The sequence below is a fragment of the Lycium barbarum genome, chromosome 9 (genome assembly GCF_019175385.1).
Source record: "Lycium barbarum isolate Lr01 chromosome 9, ASM1917538v2, whole genome shotgun sequence".
Classification (NCBI taxonomy): Eukaryota; Viridiplantae; Streptophyta; class Magnoliopsida; order Solanales; family Solanaceae; genus Lycium; species Lycium barbarum.
This window is the reverse complement of record NC_083345.1, coordinates 16,168,535-16,190,228: the sequence shown is the minus strand read 5'-3', so window position 1 is coordinate 16,190,228 and position 21,694 is coordinate 16,168,535. Positions and strand designations below refer to the sequence as shown.

At 36.1% G+C, this 21,694-nt stretch overlaps 3 protein-coding genes and 1 long non-coding RNA gene across 4 annotated transcripts; 3 read left to right on the top strand and 1 right to left on the bottom strand.

Moving 5' to 3' along the window:
- Positions 1-925: 925 nt before the first annotated feature.
- Positions 926-5,776, top strand: LOC132609127 (tlg2p-like protein a). The gene is made up of 8 exons (XM_060322983.1): positions 926-1,282; positions 3,439-3,712; positions 4,040-4,129; positions 4,369-4,440; positions 4,792-4,869; positions 4,963-5,028; positions 5,106-5,186; positions 5,408-5,776. The coding sequence occupies exons 1-8, from the start codon at positions 1,095-1,097 to the stop codon at positions 5,513-5,515; spliced, it is 957 nt and encodes a 318-aa protein (XP_060178966.1). The 5' UTR covers positions 926-1,094; the 3' UTR covers positions 5,516-5,776.
- Positions 5,777-6,847: 1,071 nt separating this feature from the next.
- On the bottom strand, positions 6,848-12,463 carry LOC132609126 (COBRA-like protein 7). Its single transcript, XM_060322982.1, has 2 exons — positions 11,911-12,463; positions 6,848-8,277 (listed from the first exon to the last, which is right to left on the bottom strand). Exons 1-2 carry the CDS (start codon positions 12,437-12,439, stop codon positions 6,848-6,850), a joined length of 1,959 nt encoding a protein of 652 aa, XP_060178965.1. The 5' UTR covers positions 12,440-12,463.
- On the top strand, positions 9,334-11,886 carry LOC132609128 (uncharacterized). The gene is made up of 3 exons (XR_009570703.1): positions 9,334-9,572; positions 10,330-10,375; positions 11,457-11,886. It is a non-coding gene; the product is annotated as an uncharacterized LOC132609128 (long non-coding RNA).
- A 3,612-nt stretch (positions 12,464-16,075) lies between the features above and the next one.
- LOC132609124 (cellulose synthase-like protein D5) lies at positions 16,076-20,837 on the top strand. The gene is made up of 3 exons (XM_060322981.1): positions 16,076-17,084; positions 17,695-18,505; positions 18,793-20,837. The coding sequence occupies exons 1-3, from the start codon at positions 16,195-16,197 to the stop codon at positions 20,566-20,568; spliced, it is 3,477 nt and encodes a 1,158-aa protein (XP_060178964.1). The 5' UTR covers positions 16,076-16,194; the 3' UTR covers positions 20,569-20,837.
- The last annotated feature ends 857 nt before the right edge of the window (positions 20,838-21,694 follow it).

Genomic DNA, 21,694 nt, shown 5'->3' with positions numbered 1-21,694 from the left:
CACTTAAACCTGTAAGATGTATTTCCAAAAAGTTGACCTAATATTTTACCTGATTAAAAAAAAAAGGACCAAATTATTTTTATTTTCATCGGGTAGGTCGATAGAATTAACCATAAAAGAGTAAAAGTAAGACTATCTTTTAAAAATGTGGAGGGAGTAATTCAGTTTTAGGCATAAACTGCATGAAAAGAAGAAGTCTTTTCACCATATATTTTCATTTATTTTCTATTCTTATCTAAGTTTTAAACATTAATAAAATTCTATTTCAAAATTTAAATATTCTACATAAAATACGACGAATGAAATAGTTTTATTTTGTACGATTTATTCATTTTTCAACGTTCATTTCACTTAACTATTCAGAATTTAAATACTAATGTGATGTTTTCATTCATCAAACTGTTTTATTACTATCATTACTATAATATAGTAGATCATATATAAAAAAATAAATTAATAGCAAGTACAGAAAATAGAAATGAAAATAAGATATTAGAAAGAGGAGAAAATATAATTGGTTGGGCATAATTTTTTTATTAATCCGGGCATAACTTGTGAAATATATGCGAAAATATAAATTTATGTGCCGTGAAAAAATTATTTATTAGGAGGGAGAAAAATACTTTTTTTTCTTTGCGCGGATTGCCCTTCTTTTGGGGGTGGTTTTTAATTTTTGTCCTCAAATTGCCGGTCCTCAATTTTTGACCTTCGCTTAAAACGTTGGCAAAAAATATCCCAAGGTTCTGGATTCGAATCCTCACTCAGTCCAAAAAAAAAAAATCGTAAGGTAAGACTTTGCGAAATTATGATACTCTGTTGAGTTTTAAATCCAAAATTTCGGGATATTTTCGATCACGACAAAAATTAAAGACTGACAAATCGTGCAAATCGCCTACAAAAATAAGACCAGCAGCAAATAGGGGCGTAAGTGCTTCAATTCGTCAAATTTATTGGTTTCTTATAAAAGTCAGAATAAATTAAACAAAGTTATTTATATTTCCAAGAAAACACCTCTACAAGAACTTTTTTTTTTTTCTCTGTGTTATAATTTGTAGGTTAATCACTTTGATCTTGATCTTCCAATTCTTGAAACCATGGCGACAAGAAATAGAAGTAGGGTGTTCCAAAGATACAGGGATACGTTGAATGAGAATCGCATACCCTTCACCACTTCTTCAAATGGTGCAGTTATTGAAATGGCAACTACTTCTTTTCTAAATTCTAAAAATACTTCTTACACTCCTCTTAGCACCCAAGAGGATCTTGGTCCTTCTACATCCAGGTATATATTTCTCTTGCTTTCTATATTCAGTAATTTGGATAAAAATTATTTTTCTTTGGATGTGTTTGGTATCTATTTATTTTCCTGTATTTAGTTGGGATATAAGACTAGGTGTCACATAGTAATCATATACTCACCCGTCCCATATTAGTTGTCCACATTATTAAAAGTATTCCTCTCAAAATACTTGTCAACTTACAAAACCAATATAGAATTAATTAAATTTTTCCTATTTTGTCCTTTAACATTAATTGTTTTTGAGAGTAACCAATATTGATTAGAGTCCAATTTATTGGAGAGAGATAAGGGTAATAGAAATATAGTACTCTTATCGTCGTTTTTTAAAAATAACAATGAGGAAAAGAGAACAAGACAAAAACTTATCAATTCTCTGTACCCTCATTCTCAATTCTATAAAAAAACCAGAAGCTTTTAATAAGTAGCCATATGTATTATTTTTGTGATGATTGGTGAGGTGAGTGATTGAGAGACTCCGAGGTCTTTGCCGGAGATGGAGAGTGACAGAGAGACTCCGAGGTCTTTGCCGGAGTTTGAGAGTGATTAATAGCCTCCGAGGTTTCTGCCGGAGAACACGAGTGGTACATGGACTTCGCGGGTCCCCCATGGGTCATGGCTTTGAGGCACTGCCCTTAGCATGTGTGTACGAGAGTGGAGTGAGAGAGGTGACTATTGCATTGCATTGCATTCATCCACTCATATATTTGACTGATCATTTGGTGAATTATATCTGTACAGGGGAAAGTGGACAAGTAATATGCTACAGGAGGGAGTAATATCATATAGAGGATAGAGTTTTGTTGATATTTTTTAGTATTAAGTATTTGTGACAATGTGTATGTATTGGTTGAAGTGAGTGATGTATAAGAAGAGTTGAAATATATGCAAAGGAAATGATTACAGCTCTTAAGTGATAGAAGTCATTTTTCCACTTTTGATATAAAGAATTCTCTTTGGAGAAGATATTGGAAAGTGATTTGGATAAGAAGAACATTTTATAGGTAAACATTTTCTGCCATACGGAACACATAATGTTGATCTTGACAAGTCTCTCACCCTAATAGTTCTTAGTGGAATGAAAATGAACGGTTGTTAGTTCTGTTTAGCCTCATCAATACTGAGGGATTCACTATGTTTTATTTAGTTTCGCCTTCTGTGTATTCTGGTTGTCGCTGTAATTTAGCTATTTTATTGGTTTTTCATTTATTTTTTGGAGTAGAAAGTCCCCATCTGATGTACTTCGAATTGTTATTATTACCAGCTATGAGCTAGATTGCAAATACAAAGAAACCTGAACTTCCCTGTGTCTATTATCTTCCAAGAATCTCAGTGAAGTTGTGAAAATATGAATTTTCTCCTATTTAGTTGTTGCCATATGCAGTAAGTGTGGCTACTCATCATTCAACAAACACTTCTATTTCCAACTTTCTTTTTCCTGCTTAACATATCGTGGATGCAATTGCTATGACCCGGGCTCAAGATGCTACCCTTGACAACTTATTTCTCCCCCTCCATCCAAAATTTGGCTTCTCTACCTTTATGTTTTTCCACGTGATTAACCTTATTACCCGAGCTATGCTTACAGTCAGTCAGACCTGCCTTGCGTGAGAAAATCTGGACATATCCAAGTAATTTAAAATGCAATAAACAAAAATGGGCATGAGATAAAAGATATGTTTCATTAGAATGGGGAGCAGATGCAATGACGCATCTTTAAAACATTTTTCAAAAATTCTTTTATCTTCTTTCTCTATGAGGTAATCCATGTAAAATCTGATCAATAGGAAAACATGAAATATATGAAATTTGGAGAACATTGATCCCTTTAACCTCAGTCGCTTTTTTGGAGTAGAAATGGTTTGCACAACAAATGGACGGCAAGTCTCGACATTTCTCTCACAATATCCGGAGACCTATGTAGTGTAGTAGTATTTAATTGTTAACAAAGTGTCAGCAATTGCAATTGGACTTATTCTCGTAAGACTGTTTTTGTTCTTTTTAGATAAAGGATATCATCATAAGAAGCAATAAACTTAAGATGTGCTCTATGTACTCTTTTCCATCAATTTTGTTTACTTTAATTCAAGTTGTGAGGAGGAAAAATCTGTTAATATTAAATATCTTCCATTCTTCCATAGGGATGCATTTACAGTGGGCTTACCTCCAGCATGGGTTGATGTTTCTGAAGAAGTTGCAGCTAGCATAAATCAGGCTCAAGTCAAACTGGCGGAGTTAAAGAAGTGTCATGCTAAAGCTCTGACTCCATCTTTTGGTGATGGAAGAGAAGATCAACGTGTGATAGAGGTTCTGACTGTGGAGATTACAGATATATTAAGGAAGTCAGAGAAGAGATTACAGAAGCTTTCAGCAAGTGGATCTTCTGAGGATTCAAATGTTAGAAAAAATGTACAGGTAGAAATCTGATGATTTTCTTATGTGAGAAGTTCAATGTCTTGCGTAACTTGCAATATATTTGACTCAAGTTGTAGTGATTTATTGCATCTTCTTAACGTTAATAGTTAGATATACTGGCTATTTATTTTCTTTTCAAAATATAGAGTTAAATCTTAGTTAATATGGTTTTGAGCTCATTGATAATTTTGTGATTTTAAATATTTTGTTAATTCCATCGAGACTATGAGGAATTTCCTTTCAGTGAACTCTGCTGTCATAAAGCCGTTTTAGCTGCCTTATAGCTGTTTTATTTGAGTACTCATGAAGTGATATTTCTTTTTCCAGCATTCTCTGGCTACAGACCTCCAAAACCTTTCTGTTGAGCTTCGGAGGATGCAATCGTTGTATCTTAAACAGTTACGGCAGCAATCAGAGGTTTGTTAAATACTTTTAGGAGCCTGTTTCGCTGTTCAAGTAAATGGAGCTAATACTAGTGATACAATAAGAGAATATAATGTAGTAAGAAAGCGGTCGAATCTCTAATAATGTGGATGGATTCTGCATTTAATGCCTAATTAGACGCTCTTAATTTTATTTTTCATACAATGTTTAGATAACAGGCGGATCGTGTTAGACCTGTGCTTATATATATTGTATTATATTTCCTGGTGCAGGGACACGATGGGCTTGATTTGGAGATGAATGAAAAGAAGTCTAGCTTTCTGGATGATGATTTCAATGACGTGGTAGACTTTCTAACTTTGTGGTTTCGGGTGGTTTCCTGCTTATATTTGCATAATAGTGATCCCTTATTCTCTTGCTGGTTTCTGAATTCTGTTTGTTTTGTTTGTGAAGTTTTGGGCTTTTACAAAATTACTAAAAAGCAAATTAGTCAATGGAGTTTTGAAACCTTACACGTCTTACTAGGAACACAGAGGCTGATACACTGCACGAAACACATTAACCTATTGACTAGTCGTGGATTTTGGGTGGGATTTTATCATAATTGGGGATTACATTTGAAGAGGTTGTATGCACATTACCATGTTAGATGATATTACAGGCACTATATTTCATGTGGTCGTTTTATCTTTCAGGGGTTCACTGAACTGCAGATGGCCACTGGTCAGAAGGATGAGCAGTTAACGGCAGAGAGAGAAAGAGAGATTAGACAGGTCACCGAAGGACCTTTCTATACTTTTATATGTTATTCTCATATAGAATAACAAGTGCTTTCTTTTCATTTTACTGACATAAAGTCTTTGTAGGTCCTCAAATCAGTTAATGAGCTTGCCCAAATCATGAAGGATCTGTCAGTCCTAGTGATTGACCAGGTTTGAGTGTACTCCTTACTTGTTTGCCTGAGTTATTTGCAGCAAATTGTGACTCATCAAGTTGAAATCTGTTGCAGGGGACAATAGTTGATCGGATAGACCACAATGTTCAAAGTGTGTCTGCATCAGTAGAAGAAGGCTTCAAACAACTGCAAAAGGTCTCTCTATTGCTTTCTCTCTCGTTATGTGTCTCTCATTTATACTTGCATATAGGCAGTCCTCATATCATTTCATGTTGATCTGGCACCATGTGAATTTATGTGTTCCTTTTGTTTTTCTATTTTCTGATTCTTGGTATGTGTTAAGTTGATTTTGTTGATGCCTTGGGCGATTCTGCCTTATTATTTGGCTAACTGTATGCCCCTTTTTGGAACTGCAGGCAGAGAGGTCTCAGAGGAAGGGGGGAATGGTGAAATGTGCGACTGTTCTTGTTATCACGTGCTTCATTATGCTAGTCCTATTGGTCCTTAAGGAGATTCTCTTATAAACTTTTCTTCCACTTTTCCCCCCTTTTTCTTGGTTATAACTAGGGTTGTAGTTCTTTGGATGCCAAAATTATAGTTTGCTTACACCTGTTGGGAAGTTTTCTGGAGGAAGCCCATTAGCTCACTACAGGGGTAACATGTTGGAGCGGTTAGTTGTACATATATTTGATGACAATTGAATTTATATGCTGGTTTGCAACTTGTTCCTACAGAAATGCTGGTTAATACTTGTAAATGATAAAAGGTGTCGTGGCATTCTGCAATGAGAAAGTTGCATTTTTTAATAAGGGCAGTGAGAAAGTTACATATTCATGTGATTAACATAGGCAACACAAGGAAAAGGCACGTTGCTTCAAAAACTAAAAACAAAAATTCATGCTTGAATCTCGTGTGCGTCCCATTGGAAGTATGATTGCTATGTTACCATTTCAGGAAGGCCAAAGTCATAGATGGATCTTTGAATTTGTCCTGATTTTTCATTTAAACCCCTTAACTCAAACGTTGATCATCTAGACTCTCGAACATAAGATAAATTGTGTCATTTGAACACCTCGTGCCAGCTGGCACACGCGTGTAGTACACTGCTTTAAACAGAGCGTGAGAGACCAAATTTTTTTTTTTTTAAATTTTTAATCATTAAAAATTAATTTTAACAAAAACTCTATTTTAAAATCTATTTAAATAATTAAAAAATTGAAAAACCCAACTCATCCTCTCTGATAGCCCACTTCACCGTCGCCACTGCCACCGCTGCCTCCTCCGCCGCCGCCGCCTCCGTTGCTCCACTTCAAAATCTATTTAAACAAATCTTCGACGAAAAACGACACCATCTTTTTGTTTATTAAATAGATTTTGAAGCGGCGGCGAAGTGGGCTATCGGAGAGGATGGGTTGGGTTTTTCAGATTTTTTTTAAAATTATTTAAATAGATTTTAAAATAATTTTTTCTTAATTTTTTTTTTTTATTGATATGGCTTATTTTTATTGGTCTATTTTTCCATGTCACAGCAGGTGTACTGCACGCATGTGCCAAGCTGGCACGAGGTGTTCAAATGACACAATTTATCTTATGTTCGAGGGTTCAAATGGTCAACATTTCAGTTGGGGGGTCTAAATGAAAAATCAAGACAAGTTCGGTCCATCTATGACTTTGGCCTTTCAGGAATGATAAATGATATAGTTCACAAGGTATATATGTTATCTAATTCCTTAGTACTCTAGGTTAAATAGCTGAAATTTGTACTGTAATTGATGGATGACATTAGGATAACAGAATGAAAGAATATACGTGCTCCGAGCATAAGAGAAGCAACGTTACAAAAGAACACGGGAAAATCATATTTCTAGCCACAGTGATAGTTGCAGAACCATGAGGACTAGCATGGTTAGAAGCAGAGTAAAAGCACTAGAGGCTAGAGGGACTCTGCGATTACAACCAGAAGGAAGTATTACAGGAAGGGAGCACTCCTCTCCATTGAAGTAAATTTTATTTGGAAAACCATCACCTGCTCCTACATCGATTCCAGGCGTGGTCTTCTTTGTGAAAGATATGACCGATTGCTCGGTACCAGGAACTGGAGGATCTTTCCTTGGATTGTTTCCTCTTCTCTCTGCAAGAAGGTAAGTTAAGCCTGAAAACCCCTGTATGAATATTGTATTGTTGGTATCAGGCATGATGGTTCCATTGAAAGAGTACGCTTTTTCAAAACCTTCGATGGCTTTATCCAACTGTACAGCAGCAAACCAGTCAACAATGTGAGTGTCACCCCAATTAAACAGTGTTACTCTGGCTGTCCATCCCCCCCGGAAATCACTAAGCAAATGCCAGTTTATGCTGACTCCACAGTTGTCTCCGCAAGGTAAAGGATTTGGCAAATCTCGTCTTTTATTAAAGTCCTTTGCCATTTCAGTTCGATTGTCAAAGGGCACCAGAAGAGCCTCTGATGGTAAAAGCAGTGGTGGCTCGGTGGCACTGCACACATTGCTGGGGCTCGTGTTGCAGCCACAGGCGCAAGTGTTACAAGGAACAACAGAATCGTTGAAGAATGCAGAGAATGATACACAACACTTGGGCTTCTTCAAGGTTGAAATGCTAATGTTGCAGGTTACTTGCCAACTAGCAACAGCAGCTGTATCTGAAGATAGCCCTGCTGGATTAGGGAAGAGGCTAGGGGATACTCGTACTGGCGGCCCACATAGATAACCAAGACTGTAAGTACCATTTATTTTCCAGTTCTGTGGAGGGTGGATAACACTCATGTTAAGGTCTGGGGACATCTTGTATACTTGCATTACAAAAGCTGACTTGGACTTGCTTGCATCCATGAAAGGTGGCAAAATGGTCCCATTTCGACAACAGAAAGGAACCATTCCTAAGGTTGTATCATTTGTCTTTTCCAAAGGAAGGTCGATGATTGTGGGTCTCTTTTCACAGTTCAAGGCCTTTGAAAAATCCATGCCCTTGTAATATTCCCCCTGCTTACCAAAGATGCAGTCCCCTGTATCAACAACCGTTGGATAAGCGCCCTTCATGCTATAGATGAACTCGTCTCTCATCCATTCCCAGCTTAATTGCCAGTTATCAAGACGGCTAGTGTGGTTGTTATTTGAGATTGTGACTTGTGCCCAGTAATTGGATTCGGATGAGCTAGTGACATCATACATTATGGTAAGATCACCCTCTTGCCGAGGCTGGATTTCCTCCGAGGCCGTGATGTTGGATTTGGCGCTTGGGTCTTTGACACAACAAACTCGGGTCCGATTTCCTGCAAGATAGAATATACGTGACATCAATAAGTTTGCTTTGAGCTACCGTGATCATCCCACCAACTTTGTAGCAGGTGCTAGAGGTGGATCATGATTTAAACGTGATTGTTCAACCTTTTAAGGGTTTTGGCACTAAACTCATCCTATTTTGAAATTTATGGGTTCAGATTTAGTATTGTTAGAACTGTAGTGATTTTTTTCATATATTATACTTTGAGCCGAGGGTCTTTCGGAAACAGCCATCCTACCTTGGTAGGAGTAAGGTCTGCGTAAACTCTACCATCCCCAGACCTCACGATGTGGGATTTCACTGGGTTGTTGTTGTTGTTGTTGTATACTTTGTACCAAAAATACTGGGTTCAGATGAATCCAATGTCGAAAAGCCACATCTGCTTCTGGCTGCAGATGTAGCTCTATCCTACTATATCTATATTAGTTGAAACATTTTAGAGAATATATACTACACTAGTGGCACCCATCATTGATGTGTTCAACCTTTAAGGTCCTTAGCATTGAACTCATTATACTTTTATCACTACACTTACTACTTACAGACTTAATGTTATAACCCGTATTTTGTACGTTTGGATATTTCAAAGTCGTCGTGGAAAGTTAAGGGCGAGACCATTTTCAAAATTATTTTAGTGCACAAGTTGGTTATGAATATTATTTATGAATATTATTGGACGAAAATATTGAGAAAGGCCAAGGGTAAAAAGGAAAATTCGCAAAAGTGGAAGGCTAGGGGTAAAATGGTAATTTCACAAAAGGTTCAAGAGGGTTCTTGAATACTCCCTCTTGGCCGTGTGGCATGTATGGTGTGTGTCTACATTTTTATTAGTTAATGGGGGGCTAATTGCAAATTATAAAAATGTGTAGACCAAAGCTTACATAAGAAGACACTTAGTCTTCTTTGTTGAATTTTGAGAAATTTCAAGAAAAAAGAAGAAAATTCTAGAAAAAGAAAGAGGGGGACATGTGACCATATTTGAGGGACCTAAGCATAAATATGGATAAGTGGTGGAAGGTATATATATATATAAGAGGTCATCATTTTAATTCAAGAAAATTTGGAGAAAGAAAGAAAACAAAGAAGAGAGGGAGAAAAATTAAGGGCCATTCGGCCAAGAGTTCCAAAAATTTAGTCCATGAAATTGGTCAAGAAAAATTATTTTCTTCTAGTTTTCCAAGCAAGTGGAAGGCCCTCTACAACATGGAAGAGTTGTAGGAACAAGAAAATCATTCAATCATACAAATTCATAACCCTAGCCAAGTGAGAAGTTGAAGGAAAAAGGTAAGGAACTAATCTTCTTTTATGTGTTATGGATGCTTGGTACATGTTGTGGTATGTAGAAGTGGATGAAAAACATGAAACCTTGCATGTTGAAGTTGTGGTCGTGTGTTGTATAGGTAGCCGTGGGTGTGTGTGTTGTGGTGTGGGAAGATTGAATTAATTTCATGAAGTGTGTTGCTTGTTGTTTTAATGCCTGGAAAAAGATGGCAAATTCATGGAAATATATAGGTAGTGTTGTGGCCGAGAATGGTGATGTTTGAGCTATGATGAATTGATTTCATTTGATATTCTAGTTGATGTCATTGTGAATTCCATAATGTAAAATGAGAATTTAATGGTTAGAAGTGAAGTTGTGATTGTTGTGGATTATGGAAGAGGTTGAGTGTAACTTTGTTACAATTCCTTATATTGGTAAGAAAGATATTGTTAATGTGTGGGTTATAAATATGATTCATGAACTTGAAAGTGAGACATTGTTTGGAAGGTTGTAAGTTGGGTTGTGGTGAATTGAATTGAATTGAATTGAATTGAATGTTGAAGTGTTGCTAGAATAATTGTTGGTATTGTTGATAGTTTGGCCGGGTTGAATTCCCGGATTGTTGTTGATTAAAATTGGCCGAGTTAGAATCTCGGGGATGGTGTATTTACAGGGGAGGTGCTGCCGAAATTTCGGCAGACCATAAGTGAATGTACTTGAAAGGTTAAGACAAGTATATGTCGATGAATCTAACGATAATGTCGATCTTTTTGAATGTAGACTAACAAGTTGGACGAATAAGTGTAGCTAGTAAGGCGCGACACAGGTATGTAAGGCTCGTCTCTTTTCTTCTAAAGGCATGATCCCCACGTCATAATGTCTTGAATGTTTTTATATCTTCCATACTTGCAAAAGCTAGAAGCCTATGACTCCAAGTTATAAGTCTTTTTCCTAATAATTCATAATTGGTTTTCTTTCAAAATGTCCATATTTTCCGAAAACCAAGTTTTAAGAGATTGAAAGCTTTTATGACCAAGATGATGTATATGATTTTATAATGACAACGATGACGTCAAATGTGAGAAAATGTCTATGACAGATATGTTGACGATATGTTCTTACCATGAATATGATAATAGGAAAATGTTAGACTATTTCTTGATATCTCAACTCTATTGTGGATAATGACTACTTTAAAGGTTCCAAGTATATGAAACGATGCCTTATGATCCTGTTCTATGTTTTCTCATGATGACACTCTTCATTGATAGTCTCGCCTTATATTAATTGTCCCTTCAAGGCGAGACACGACGCCCATGGCCATTCCATAATATAATCGGAGGTTACCGACCTTACGTCACTCCGATGGATACATGATTTTCTTTGGGCTCTCCTGCATGCTTATATGACATATGTATATGAGATATGTATATGTACATGGGGTGGGGGAAGGGATATATGGGGGAGGGGAAGGGACATATGTTTCATTGCCACCTGGTCAGCTGGCGTTATCATCCCAGACGCGGGATGCCCGGACGCGGGATATATGGGCGAGCCGACGTATTTCGGCGCTATGTGGGCGAGCCGACGTTGTTCGGCGCTATGATACGACATGACATGACATGACATGATATGATACGATATGATATGATATGATACGATATGATATGATATGAGATGATATGATAAGATATGATATGACATGACCAGATAAGCATGCATGGTATTCGCCCTCGGTGGCACTCATATGTACAAGTTACTCTTTTATCCTATGACATGTTCTATGTTTCCATGCAGTTATTATTCATACGCACATTTCTTACTATGTTACTGTTCCTGCCTTACATACTCAGTACATTACTCGTACTGACCCCTCTTCTTCGGGGGCTGCGTTTCATGCCGCGCAGGTACACCCAGACGAGCAGAAACTAGTATAGAAGAGGTTCCAGCGAAGATGGTAGACCCCACTTGTTCCTGGGGGTGCTGCCGAGTCAGAGCTTGTATGCTAGGATTTCTGGATTGATGTTAGAGACTTTGCAGACAGAGTCGTGGGTTTCGGGAGTCAGTTTGTATTATGATACAAGTTTTACACAGTTACAGATTTTATTTGATTTGAAAGCAACAAAAAGAATATTTCAGTAAATTTTATTATGTGTACTTGATTTAGGGGTTCAAAGGGTTATATATGTAATAAGAGTCAGCGGGTTCGCTCGGCTCCGAGTATGGGGTCGGGTGCCCATCACACCCTAGTAGAGTCGGGGTGTGACACTTAAAATCTTGGATTGGCATATAACATGATCAGTTTGAAAAATCCAATTTTTATAGTTGTTAAGAATACGAAAGACTACTAGATTTGGCTACCTTGCGATATTGAAGTAGGACACAAGAAGCCATCATTAGCCAAACTGATGGAAGAAGGCAAGGGGACAGCAGGAGATGCAACACCATACTGAGTACCAACCAACTTGATCCGAGCCTCCATCTGGTTGACGTCTCCAGCGGTCTGAATCGCGGATTTAAGGTCAGTGGTAGGAAAACCAGCAAAGACAGTTCCATTTCCCACATCACCAGGCAGAGTGGTTCCATCAGCAAGCACAGCTTGTGAAGCAGAGACCAAAAATTCTCTATGCTGGAAGCCAACAAAGACCTTCCAAGACTTGAGCTCATCAGGAATATTGTTAAGGATTGTGAGTGTGGACCTGAAGTTGTAGGCTTGGTTGTTGGACTCTGATGCCAAAACGGTCGGGGGAATAGGAAAACCAGAATTGTAGTCGTAAGTTATGAATATGCCATTGCAGTCTCTTGCGTTGTTGGAGGAAGTTTGAGAAATTGAAACAGGAAGAGAAATTAGGAGTATCAGTGGGAGAAAGATTAATGAAGTGGCCATCATATTATGGTTTCTTTTGAGCTCAGAGTTCGTGGTTCAGGGAGACAGAGCATGGCTTACCTTAAAAAAGAAAAGACATTTGAATTTGTCTTAACAAAAGACTCTTTCTTGTTTGTCTTGGTGTTATGGTTCAAATATAGAGTAATAATTTACATGGGAGTGGCTGGCCGGCTTTGAGTGCTTCTAATATACTACTAGTAGTATTAGTACAAGCTAATCGAAGGAAGCAAGAACACCTGCATGATCAAGTTTTATTAGTTAATGAGACCGCGTTTGACAGGTTCAGAGCGGCCAAAGGGAAGCAAATCTAATACTACACAAACATCGACTATTTCACATAATACCTATTACCTTCCACCGGTACAAGTATCGGATAACTCTGCTAATCTATTAGGTTTTGAAACATACATGGTAGAAGACTTCTTTTTTTTTAAAAAAAAAAAATATCTTTTACTTGCTCTGCATCTATTCATTACAAATATACTGAGGTCCTTCAAATTGAATGTCATCACATATGATGTTGTCGAACCATATTATCATATACATATGATGTTACCTGATTCTTTGGCCAGATATATTTGTTATTAGTAGAAAGTGTTTCACTCGTGTTGGTTTCACTATTCAATGGCAACATATATCTAGCTTAAAATCAAGCCAAACTCTTACTTATCCGAAATGATTTAACATATCCTAAGCATTAAGAAAATAATTAAGCGGTCAATTATTCATTAAAAACACAAAATTAAGATGCCAAAAATATGTTACTTTTGACTTTTGTACGAACAATCAAATCAAAATGTATTTGCGTCTACAATATCTAGTTAAAGCTTTTAAATACTTTTCTTCTTCATCCGAGAGGGATGGCTCAGTAGTGAAGAAATTACAATTTGAATCGTACAGTCATGAATAAGAAATATTGGTCAATTGCTCCTTGATTACTTCCTTGTTATGTGAACGTTTTTACCATTCAAGAATAACTTCTAATGTTATTATTACTGGCAAAGAGAAAAAGATAGGGAAAAAATAAAGATGAAATGATTATATAAGATTGATTAGAAAATAAGTACCGAAACATAATGAAGCACAATTACTGAATATGTCAACTGTGTAACTAGTTAGCTTCGTGATAAAATGACTCAGTATAACTAACAAACAAAAAAAAAAGACTCAGTAAAAGCGGACTTAATAAGTCAATCTACAGTAAAGGATGCTTCACCAACGATTTAGAAATATGAGACCTGTGCTTTACATAATTTAGTTTATAAACAAACGCACAGTAAAGGTAACTCAATGACATTCAGATTTGAATAAAATTCTATATTTGAGAATAAAAGAAATAAAGAAGATCATATTGACCGAGACACATTTGACTTGGTTATTTGAAAAAAGGGTTGGATTGGGTAAGAAACTAAGAAAGGGACAAGTGCATGCATAGCGGTATTTAGGACCCTTGAAGATTATAAAGTTTTTTTGGTTTAAAATCAACTTTAGACTCATCAAAAGTGAAGTTAAGAATCGCTTGTCTAATGCTTGAAATTTCAGACATATAAGATTTTAAGTTTGGAGACTGTCAAGCCTAACTTCAGAATAAAATATTGGAAGGTGGCATTAGTACGTTCCATATCAAGTCTTTGCTTTGAAAATACAGAAGTACTAATCTCATGTTGATTTTTTACACATTGATTAACTCTATTGAAAGACCTACCAAACGGCACCTAAGTCAAATAATACAATTTTCTTTTTGGAAGTCTGATAATAAACTTTTATGGGACAATGTTATCTTTGTAAGTATGATTAAATTTCATTAAGACTACTTTGTATGTAGTTGTAGGTGTTATATGTATATTTTTACTAGTATATCGTGCTTATCAGGATTCGAGGGATCAAATGCCTAAAAGATGGGAAAAGTAGACCTTGAGGAGCCTTTTGAAAATTTAAAAAGAATTTGGGGGAAGAAAAAATATGCTTGTTAGCCTCGTCAGTGACAACTCATTATATTTTGCCAATTTCTTTCAAGACCTACCAAGCACTAAGCTCTATAAGATATTAATATTAAATCATATGCTCATAATTGCCTACATCCTGTTTGCTAAGTAACATTAGAGTTAACAAAATTCACTAAACGCTCTCATGCTTATTAGTTGTAAAATATTACTACTAAACATTTATAATTCGTTCACAGAACCACATGTTACAAATCTTGATTGTGGGTAAAGTAATAACCATGTGATGATTCATTTAGAATATTAGTTATTCTTTTATATTTTCTTAATCTTTAGTGTTGAGGTTGTGATTTGTACACTAGGATCTTTTGATTTAGATACCAATTATGCAGGTATTAATATGCAAGAATTGTTATGCATGAATTAAGTTATGAAGGGATTAATAATGTATGGATTGTTATGCAAAGATTAAATTGTGTATTAATTGTGATGCAGGGACTATTTTTTATTGGATGTTTAGTTTGTATATTACAATTTAATATACCGTGTTTAATTTAAAATATTTATTTATCTTTTAGAAAAATAAAAGTTTGTTTACTATTGTTAAGTTCTAGTTCTATTATTTCAACTTTTTAATTCATGTATTATTTAATACATGCATTCTTATTCTGCATTGTATCCGGTATAAAATAATACATACACTTCCTTATTAACGTAGTGGGTATTATGTATGAAAAGAAGGAAGAAACCTAACAAAATATTATACACTATGCTGAATTAACACCAAATTTAACATATTCATATCAAATCTAATATACAACAACATACCAGTTGAATCCCACAAAGTGAGGTATGGGGATGGTAGAATGTACGCAGACCTCACCTCTACCTTGAGTATAAAGGCTATTTCTGATATGATTAGACAAAAAATAAAGCAATAACTTGCTATAACTAGTTCTTATTAATAATACCGAAAATTTTACATTAATATACTCCCTTTGTCTCAATTTATGTGATACAATTCGGGTTTCGAAAGTCAAACAAGAAAAAATTTGACCGCGATTTATTCGTATGCCCTTTAAATATTTTAAATCTTTAATTATTATGATTATAGTATTTTTTATGTAATTTTTAATAACTATGTAAATTATTTTTTTAAAAACTTTAAGATTATACGTCCGGATTCGCGATCAAAATACAAAAATTTGACTCTCGAAATCCGAACTATATCACATTAATTGGGACAGAGAGAGTACTATATAACTTACCCAGTTTTACTAGTTTTTAGATACTTCGCCTCATGGAACTCTTCATAAAATAAAAAAATAAAAAATAAAATGAAAGAAGACTTTCTCCATTTCTCTATTTTACTTTTCTTCCCTATCGGCTATCACCACCGAACAAGGCTTTTATTAAATCGACCGTTATAAGTATATAAAGTGGAAAACAAATTACTCCTTTCTTTTTCTCTTTTCTAATCTAAAAAATAAAGTTGAAAACTTTACCTCTCTTTTGACTTTCACGTCCACATCAGAAAATCCTGTATTAATCAATCAGACCGTTCTCAAGTGCCACCAATAGCCAACAGATCTCATAAATCCAACGGTCAAGATCTATCGACCGTTACACAGACCACCTTTTTCCAATCTCAAAATTTCAAATTTAAGGATGTCTTAACTCTTCTCATTTCTCACATATCATCATCCAAAAAAAACAAATCCTTTCTTTTTCTCTTTTGCTCCTTAAATGGGTTGTTTCTTTTTCTTGTTTTAATTCATTCTGCAATATTTTCTTGATTTTTTTCATAACCAAAAAATGGGGGTTGATTCACCATCTTCTTCAGTAACAATTACAGTTACTTCATCTCCAAATAATGGATGCCATGGTTTAACTAGTCCTATTCGAAGGCATTCGTTATCGAATAATCCGAATTCGCCTTTAAGTGGTAAAGGTTATAGGGGTTCATCTGGTGGAAGGTATCTTTCTATGTCTAAAGAAAGTACTGATGAATTTGTAGCCTATACAGTTCATATACCACAAACCCCATATAATAGAACTGTTGTAGATTCCCAAAATAGTCCTGTTGGTAGTACTAGAAAAAGTTATGGAAATGGAAATCCAAGTGATGGGTATATTAAAGATACAATCTTTACTGGTGGTTTTAATTCTGTCACTAAAGCACATGTTAGAAAGAGCTTAGAGGATGATGAACATATGGTTATCAAGTGTAAAACAATGTGTCAAATGGAAGGATGTGATGAGAAAAAAGCTGAGGAAAAGTGCGAATGCGGGTTTGTGATTTGTAGAGAGTGTTATTTGGATTGTGTGGGAGTTAATGGAGGTAACTGTCCTGGTTGTAAAGAAAGTTATGGTAAGGGTGTTAGTGATGATGAAAGTGATGAACCGAAATCGGAAGCTAAAGATCAGGCGAATCCGTTGCCTTCAAGGGGAGGAAGGGGTAGGATGGAGAAGAATTTTTCATTAGTGCAGTCATTCAAGAATCCAAATAAAGATTTTGATCATACTAGTTGGCTTTTTGAAACTAAAGGGACTTATGGTTATGGGAATGCTTTGTGGCCTTCTGAAGGATATGAATTTGGGAGAGGTATTGATAGATCTGCTAATCCTCCTGATTTTAGTGACAGAAGAAACAGGCCTTTGACAAGGAAAGTTGGAATTTCAGCTGCAATTATCAGTCCATATAGGTAATCATTTAAATTACATGTCTTGTTACTGTTTTGCGTTTATTATATTCATAGTTATAGAGTTAGTTTAAATTTCCTTTGCTGAATTCCTACATGCCCTTTCTCTAATAGCTTAAATTTTAGTTAATTGTCATCCACAAACAGAAAGTGATCTTACAATAGAAGTGTTTTCTCTCTAAATAATTTAACTGTAGCTTAAATGGTCCACACAGTTCAAAGTAGTAACAAACTAGGCAAATGTCCTCATTTCAAGCCTAATTGCCATTCATAAACAATAATATCTCTACTTGGCCAAGGAAAAGGTATTATATCCACACGTGAGGGGTCATGTACTCATGTTTAGACATAAATTGAATAAATTCTTAGGTGAGGCATGCTTAGACAAAAATTAAGCGGGTTCAAAAATTGCTTTAATATCACAAGTTCAATTCCTAAGTGTGACACTCCAACATTTTTTTGAATCACGTTGTATAAAACTCTCCTCTTTAAATAGATTAAACTTTTAGTCGAGGCATGCTTAGACAATAACACATTGAAAGATAATCATCTGCAGATTGATAAAATATTTGAATCAGTATCAAAATTTGAATTTGATATATGAAATATGCAGGTTGCTCATGGCTCTTCGTCTTGGTGCTTTGGCTTGTTTCTTGACATGGAGGATTTCTCATCCAAATCATGAGGCAATGTGGTTATGGATAATGTCAGTAGTGTGTGAGGTTTGGTTTGCAATATCTTGGCTTCTTGATCAGTTGCCAAAGCTCTGTCCTGTTAAAAGAATCACTGACCTCACTGTATTGAAAGATAGATTTGAAAGTTCAGGACCAAACCTTCGGAACCCAAAGGGATTGTCTGACTTGCCAGGCATTGATGTGTTTGTTTCAACTGCCGATGCAGAAAAAGAACCACCCCTTGTAACTGCAAACACAATCCTTTCCATTCTTGCTGTCGATTATCCTGTCGAAAAGGTGGCATGTTACTTATCAGATGATGGGGGTTCCCTAGTGACATTTGAAGCTCTTGCAGAAGCTGCTAGCTTTGCAAGAATATGGGTTCCCTTCTGTAAAAAACATAACATAGAACCTCGAAATCCTGAGTCATACTTTGGGCAAAAGCGTGATCCGCTGAAAAACAAAGTTAAACTTGACTTTGTTAGGGACAGAAGAAGGGTGAAGAGGGAATATGATGAATTTAAGGTGAGGATAAATGCCTTGCCAGAGTCAATAAGGCGACGATCAGAAGCTTATAACACCCAACAGGAGTTAAGGGCTAAAAGAAAACAGGTTGAACTTGGAGAGGATCTCTCTGAACCCATCAAGGTCCCTAAAGCTACGTGGATGTCTGATGGAACTCACTGGCATGGTACTTGGTCATCAGGAGAGGAAGGTCATTCAAGAGGTGATCATGAGGGTATTATACAGGTAATGTTCTTTGTCCTTCAAGTTCTCTTGTTTAAAATGAAATCTTTTGTAGGGATAATTACATTTTGCATCGCTCTAAAACATAATAGAGCCCGTATATTAAGTACTTTACCAGTTTCCAAAAAAAAGTACAAATATACATATAATATACATACCATATACATATACAAAAATATACATAATCAATGTATAGGTTTTGTGTATTTTGGCCGACGGGACAAAAATGAAAAAAGCCCAATCTTGTACTCCAACTATTTTGCTGCGTTCCTGAACTTTGTATGTTGCAGATCATGTTGGTTCCTCCAAATGCAGAGCCACTTTATGGGAATGAAGTAGACGAGAAGAACATGATTGACACAACAGACGTTGATGTAAGATTGCCAATGCTGGTTTATGTTTCCAGAGAAAAGAGACCAGGTTTTGATCACAACAAGAAAGCTGGAGCGATGAATGCATTAGTTCGAGCCAGTGCAATTATGTCAAATGGTGCATTCATTCTCAATCTTGATTGTGACCATTACATATATAACTCATTGGCTATGAGAGAGGGAATGTGCTTTATGCTTGACAAAGGAGGTGACAGGATCTGTTATGTTCAGTTCCCTCAGAGGTTTGAGGGTATTGATCCTAACGATCGATATGCAAACCACAATACAGTTTTCTTTGATGTTAGCATGAGAGCACTGGATGGTCTGCAAGGTCCAATGTATGTAGGAACAGGCTGCATTTTTCGAAGAATTGCTCTTTACGGGTTTAGTCCACCCAGAGCAACTGAACACCGCGGATGGTTCGGTAGCAGGAAGACTAGAAAGCTTTTGAGGAAACCTAATATACAAAAGGATCAAGAGGATGATGAGATGTTTTTGCCAATGATTGGGAATGATAAAGATGATGAGGAGGAAGTAAGCAGATCCTTGCTTACAAAGCAGTTTGGAAACTCCGTTCCACTCGTTGACTCTATTGCTGTAGCTGAATTTGGTGGAAGGCTGTTGCATGAGCTACGAGGCAAAGGCTGTCAAGGAAGGCCAGCAGGTTCACTTGCTGTACAGCGCGAGCCATTGGATGCTTCAGCACTTGCTGAGGCTGTTGGTGTCATAAGTTGCTATTATGAGGATAAAACCGAATGGGGCAAAAGAGTAGGATGGATATATGGATCGATCACAGAAGATGTTGTGACAGGTTACAGGATGCACAATAGAGGTTGGAGATCAATTTATTGTGTCACGAAAAGAGATGCATTTAGAGGAACAGCCCCAATCAACCTAACAGATAGGCTCATCCAAGTTCTCAGATGGGCAACAGGTTCGGTTGAAATCTTTTTTTCTCGCAACAATGCTTTGTTTGCAAGTCCGAGAATGAAGTTTCTGCAGAGGGTGGCATATTTTAACGTGGGAATGTATCCATTTACTTCAATGTTCCTACTTGTCTATTGTGTCTTGCCTGCACTTTCACTCTTCTCAGGAAAATTCATAGTGCAATCCCTCAATATCACTTTCTTGGTGTTCTTGCTGGCAATCACAACCACCCTATGCATGCTTGCTCTCCTTGAAATCAAATGGTCAGGAATCACACTTGAAGATTGGTGGAGAAACGAACAATTCTGGTTAATTGGTGGAACAAGTGCACATCCTGCTGCTGTGATACAAGGACTATTGAAAGTTATAGCAGGAGTTGACATCAATTTCACATTGACATCAAAATCTTCTGCACCTGATGATGGAGAAGATGAATTTGCTGAGCTTTACGAGTTCCGTTGGACAGTCCTAATGATTCCACCAATCACAATCATATTGCTTAACATGATTGCAATTGCAGTGGGAACATTCAGGACTGTGTATAGTCCTTTCCCACAATGGAGCAAGCTCCTTGGAGGTGTGTTCTTCAGTTTTTGGGTGTTGTCTCATCTATATCCATTCGCGAAAGGTTTGATGGGGAAAAGGGGAAAGATCCCAACCATTGTCTTCTTATGGTCTGCTCTCATTTGCATCGTTATCTCGTTGCTCGCTGTTTACGTATACCCTCCCTCAGGACATCAAGATTTTGGAAATTTTCAATTCCCTTGAGTTGTGTATGGGTTGTTGTTGTGTGTTGTCCACCTCGGCAGCTCAGTTAATAAGCTCACACATTCTTAAAGAGTACGAAGTTTCTCCACTTCAGCTCATTGTCTTTTTCCTTTTAAGATGTATGTTACATGTGAAAGTTTATTCATTGTAATAGTATTTGCAACACTGCTTGGTTGAATGTGATGTAGTTATTCATATTTGAGCTTTCATCTTATTTTTCTGAGATGAAAGTGTATATATATAATTGATTTAGTGTGCATTGATTAAATGAGTTTTGAGCTTTCAGTTTCAAATGACCCAACTACTAACAGCCCACTTATTTTTTATGTAATGTGCATTAATTAAAAAAACTCTCAGTTTTGAGCTTTCAGCTTCAAATGACCCAAGTACTAAACAGCCCACTTCAACCAGCCTTGTCCCTTTTTTGAATTTAAATTTAGCTTTTAGCCATAGAAACAGGGAAATGAATTTAGTAAGTTGCAGCACAATTCCATCTGAGTACCAGGTTCTTCTCCAATTAGGCTTACAGTATTTACGGTTAAATTTTCAAAATCTGCTTATTTTTAAAACAAAGTATTTTTTATCAGAAGCTTTCCGAATAAGTAATTTTTATAGAAAAACAGTTAGTGTTTGCTAATCAATATTTTAAAAACAATTTTGCAATATGAAAGCAACAATTTGTGTTTGGCCAAAGTTCAAAAAGTGTTTCTGGGAAGAAGTTATTTTTTTTAGCTTCTGAAAAACAATTTCTGCTACTACTTAAAAACAATTAGGACCACATGAGAATTATTCATTTTTTTTTTTACTTTTTTTTCCACTTTATTTAAAAATTAGCTCGATCATTAAAGTTTGAAAAATACCTAAAACCCGATTTTCACTTGCTACTTAAAAACCACAACTAAATATTCTTTGGCCAAAATGCCAACTTATTTTTACCTTAACTCCTTAAAAATAAGCATTTCTGGCTCTGTACATTAGTAGTATTTAGTGAAGCTAATGCTGTCAAACTCAGATTAAGTCTATTATACACGATTACTTTACTCATTCAACTGGCAGTGTCAGTTGCAACTATGTTGATCAGCTTTGCCTTTTCTTTATAAAAATTAAAGTTGAAAAGAAACATTCA

Excerpts from the sequence above, each read along its gene's own strand:
- LOC132609127 (XM_060322983.1), top strand. The coding sequence starts at position 1,095 with ATGGCGACAAGAAATAGAAGTAGGGTGTTCCAAAGATACAGGGATACG. Across the intron at positions 4,870-4,962 it reads GAGAAAGAGAGATTAGACAG|GTCCTCAAATCAGTTAATGA; the intron begins GTCACCGAAGGA and ends AAGTCTTTGTAG. Across the intron at positions 5,029-5,105 it reads CAGTCCTAGTGATTGACCAG|GGGACAATAGTTGATCGGAT; the intron begins GTTTGAGTGTAC and ends AATCTGTTGCAG.
- LOC132609124 (XM_060322981.1), top strand. The coding sequence starts at position 16,195 with ATGGGGGTTGATTCACCATCTTCTTCAGTAACAATTACAGTTACTTCA. Across the intron at positions 17,085-17,694 it reads GCAATTATCAGTCCATATAG|GTTGCTCATGGCTCTTCGTC; the intron begins GTAATCATTTAA and ends TGAAATATGCAG. Across the intron at positions 18,506-18,792 it reads ATCATGAGGGTATTATACAG|ATCATGTTGGTTCCTCCAAA; the intron begins GTAATGTTCTTT and ends TGTATGTTGCAG.
- LOC132609126 (XM_060322982.1), bottom strand. The coding sequence starts at position 12,439 with ATGATGGCCACTTCATTAATCTTTCTCCCACTGATACTCCTAATTTCT. Across the intron at positions 8,278-11,910 it reads TCCTACTTCAATATCGCAAG|GAAATCGGACCCGAGTTTGT; the intron begins GTAGCCAAATCT and ends TCTATCTTGCAG.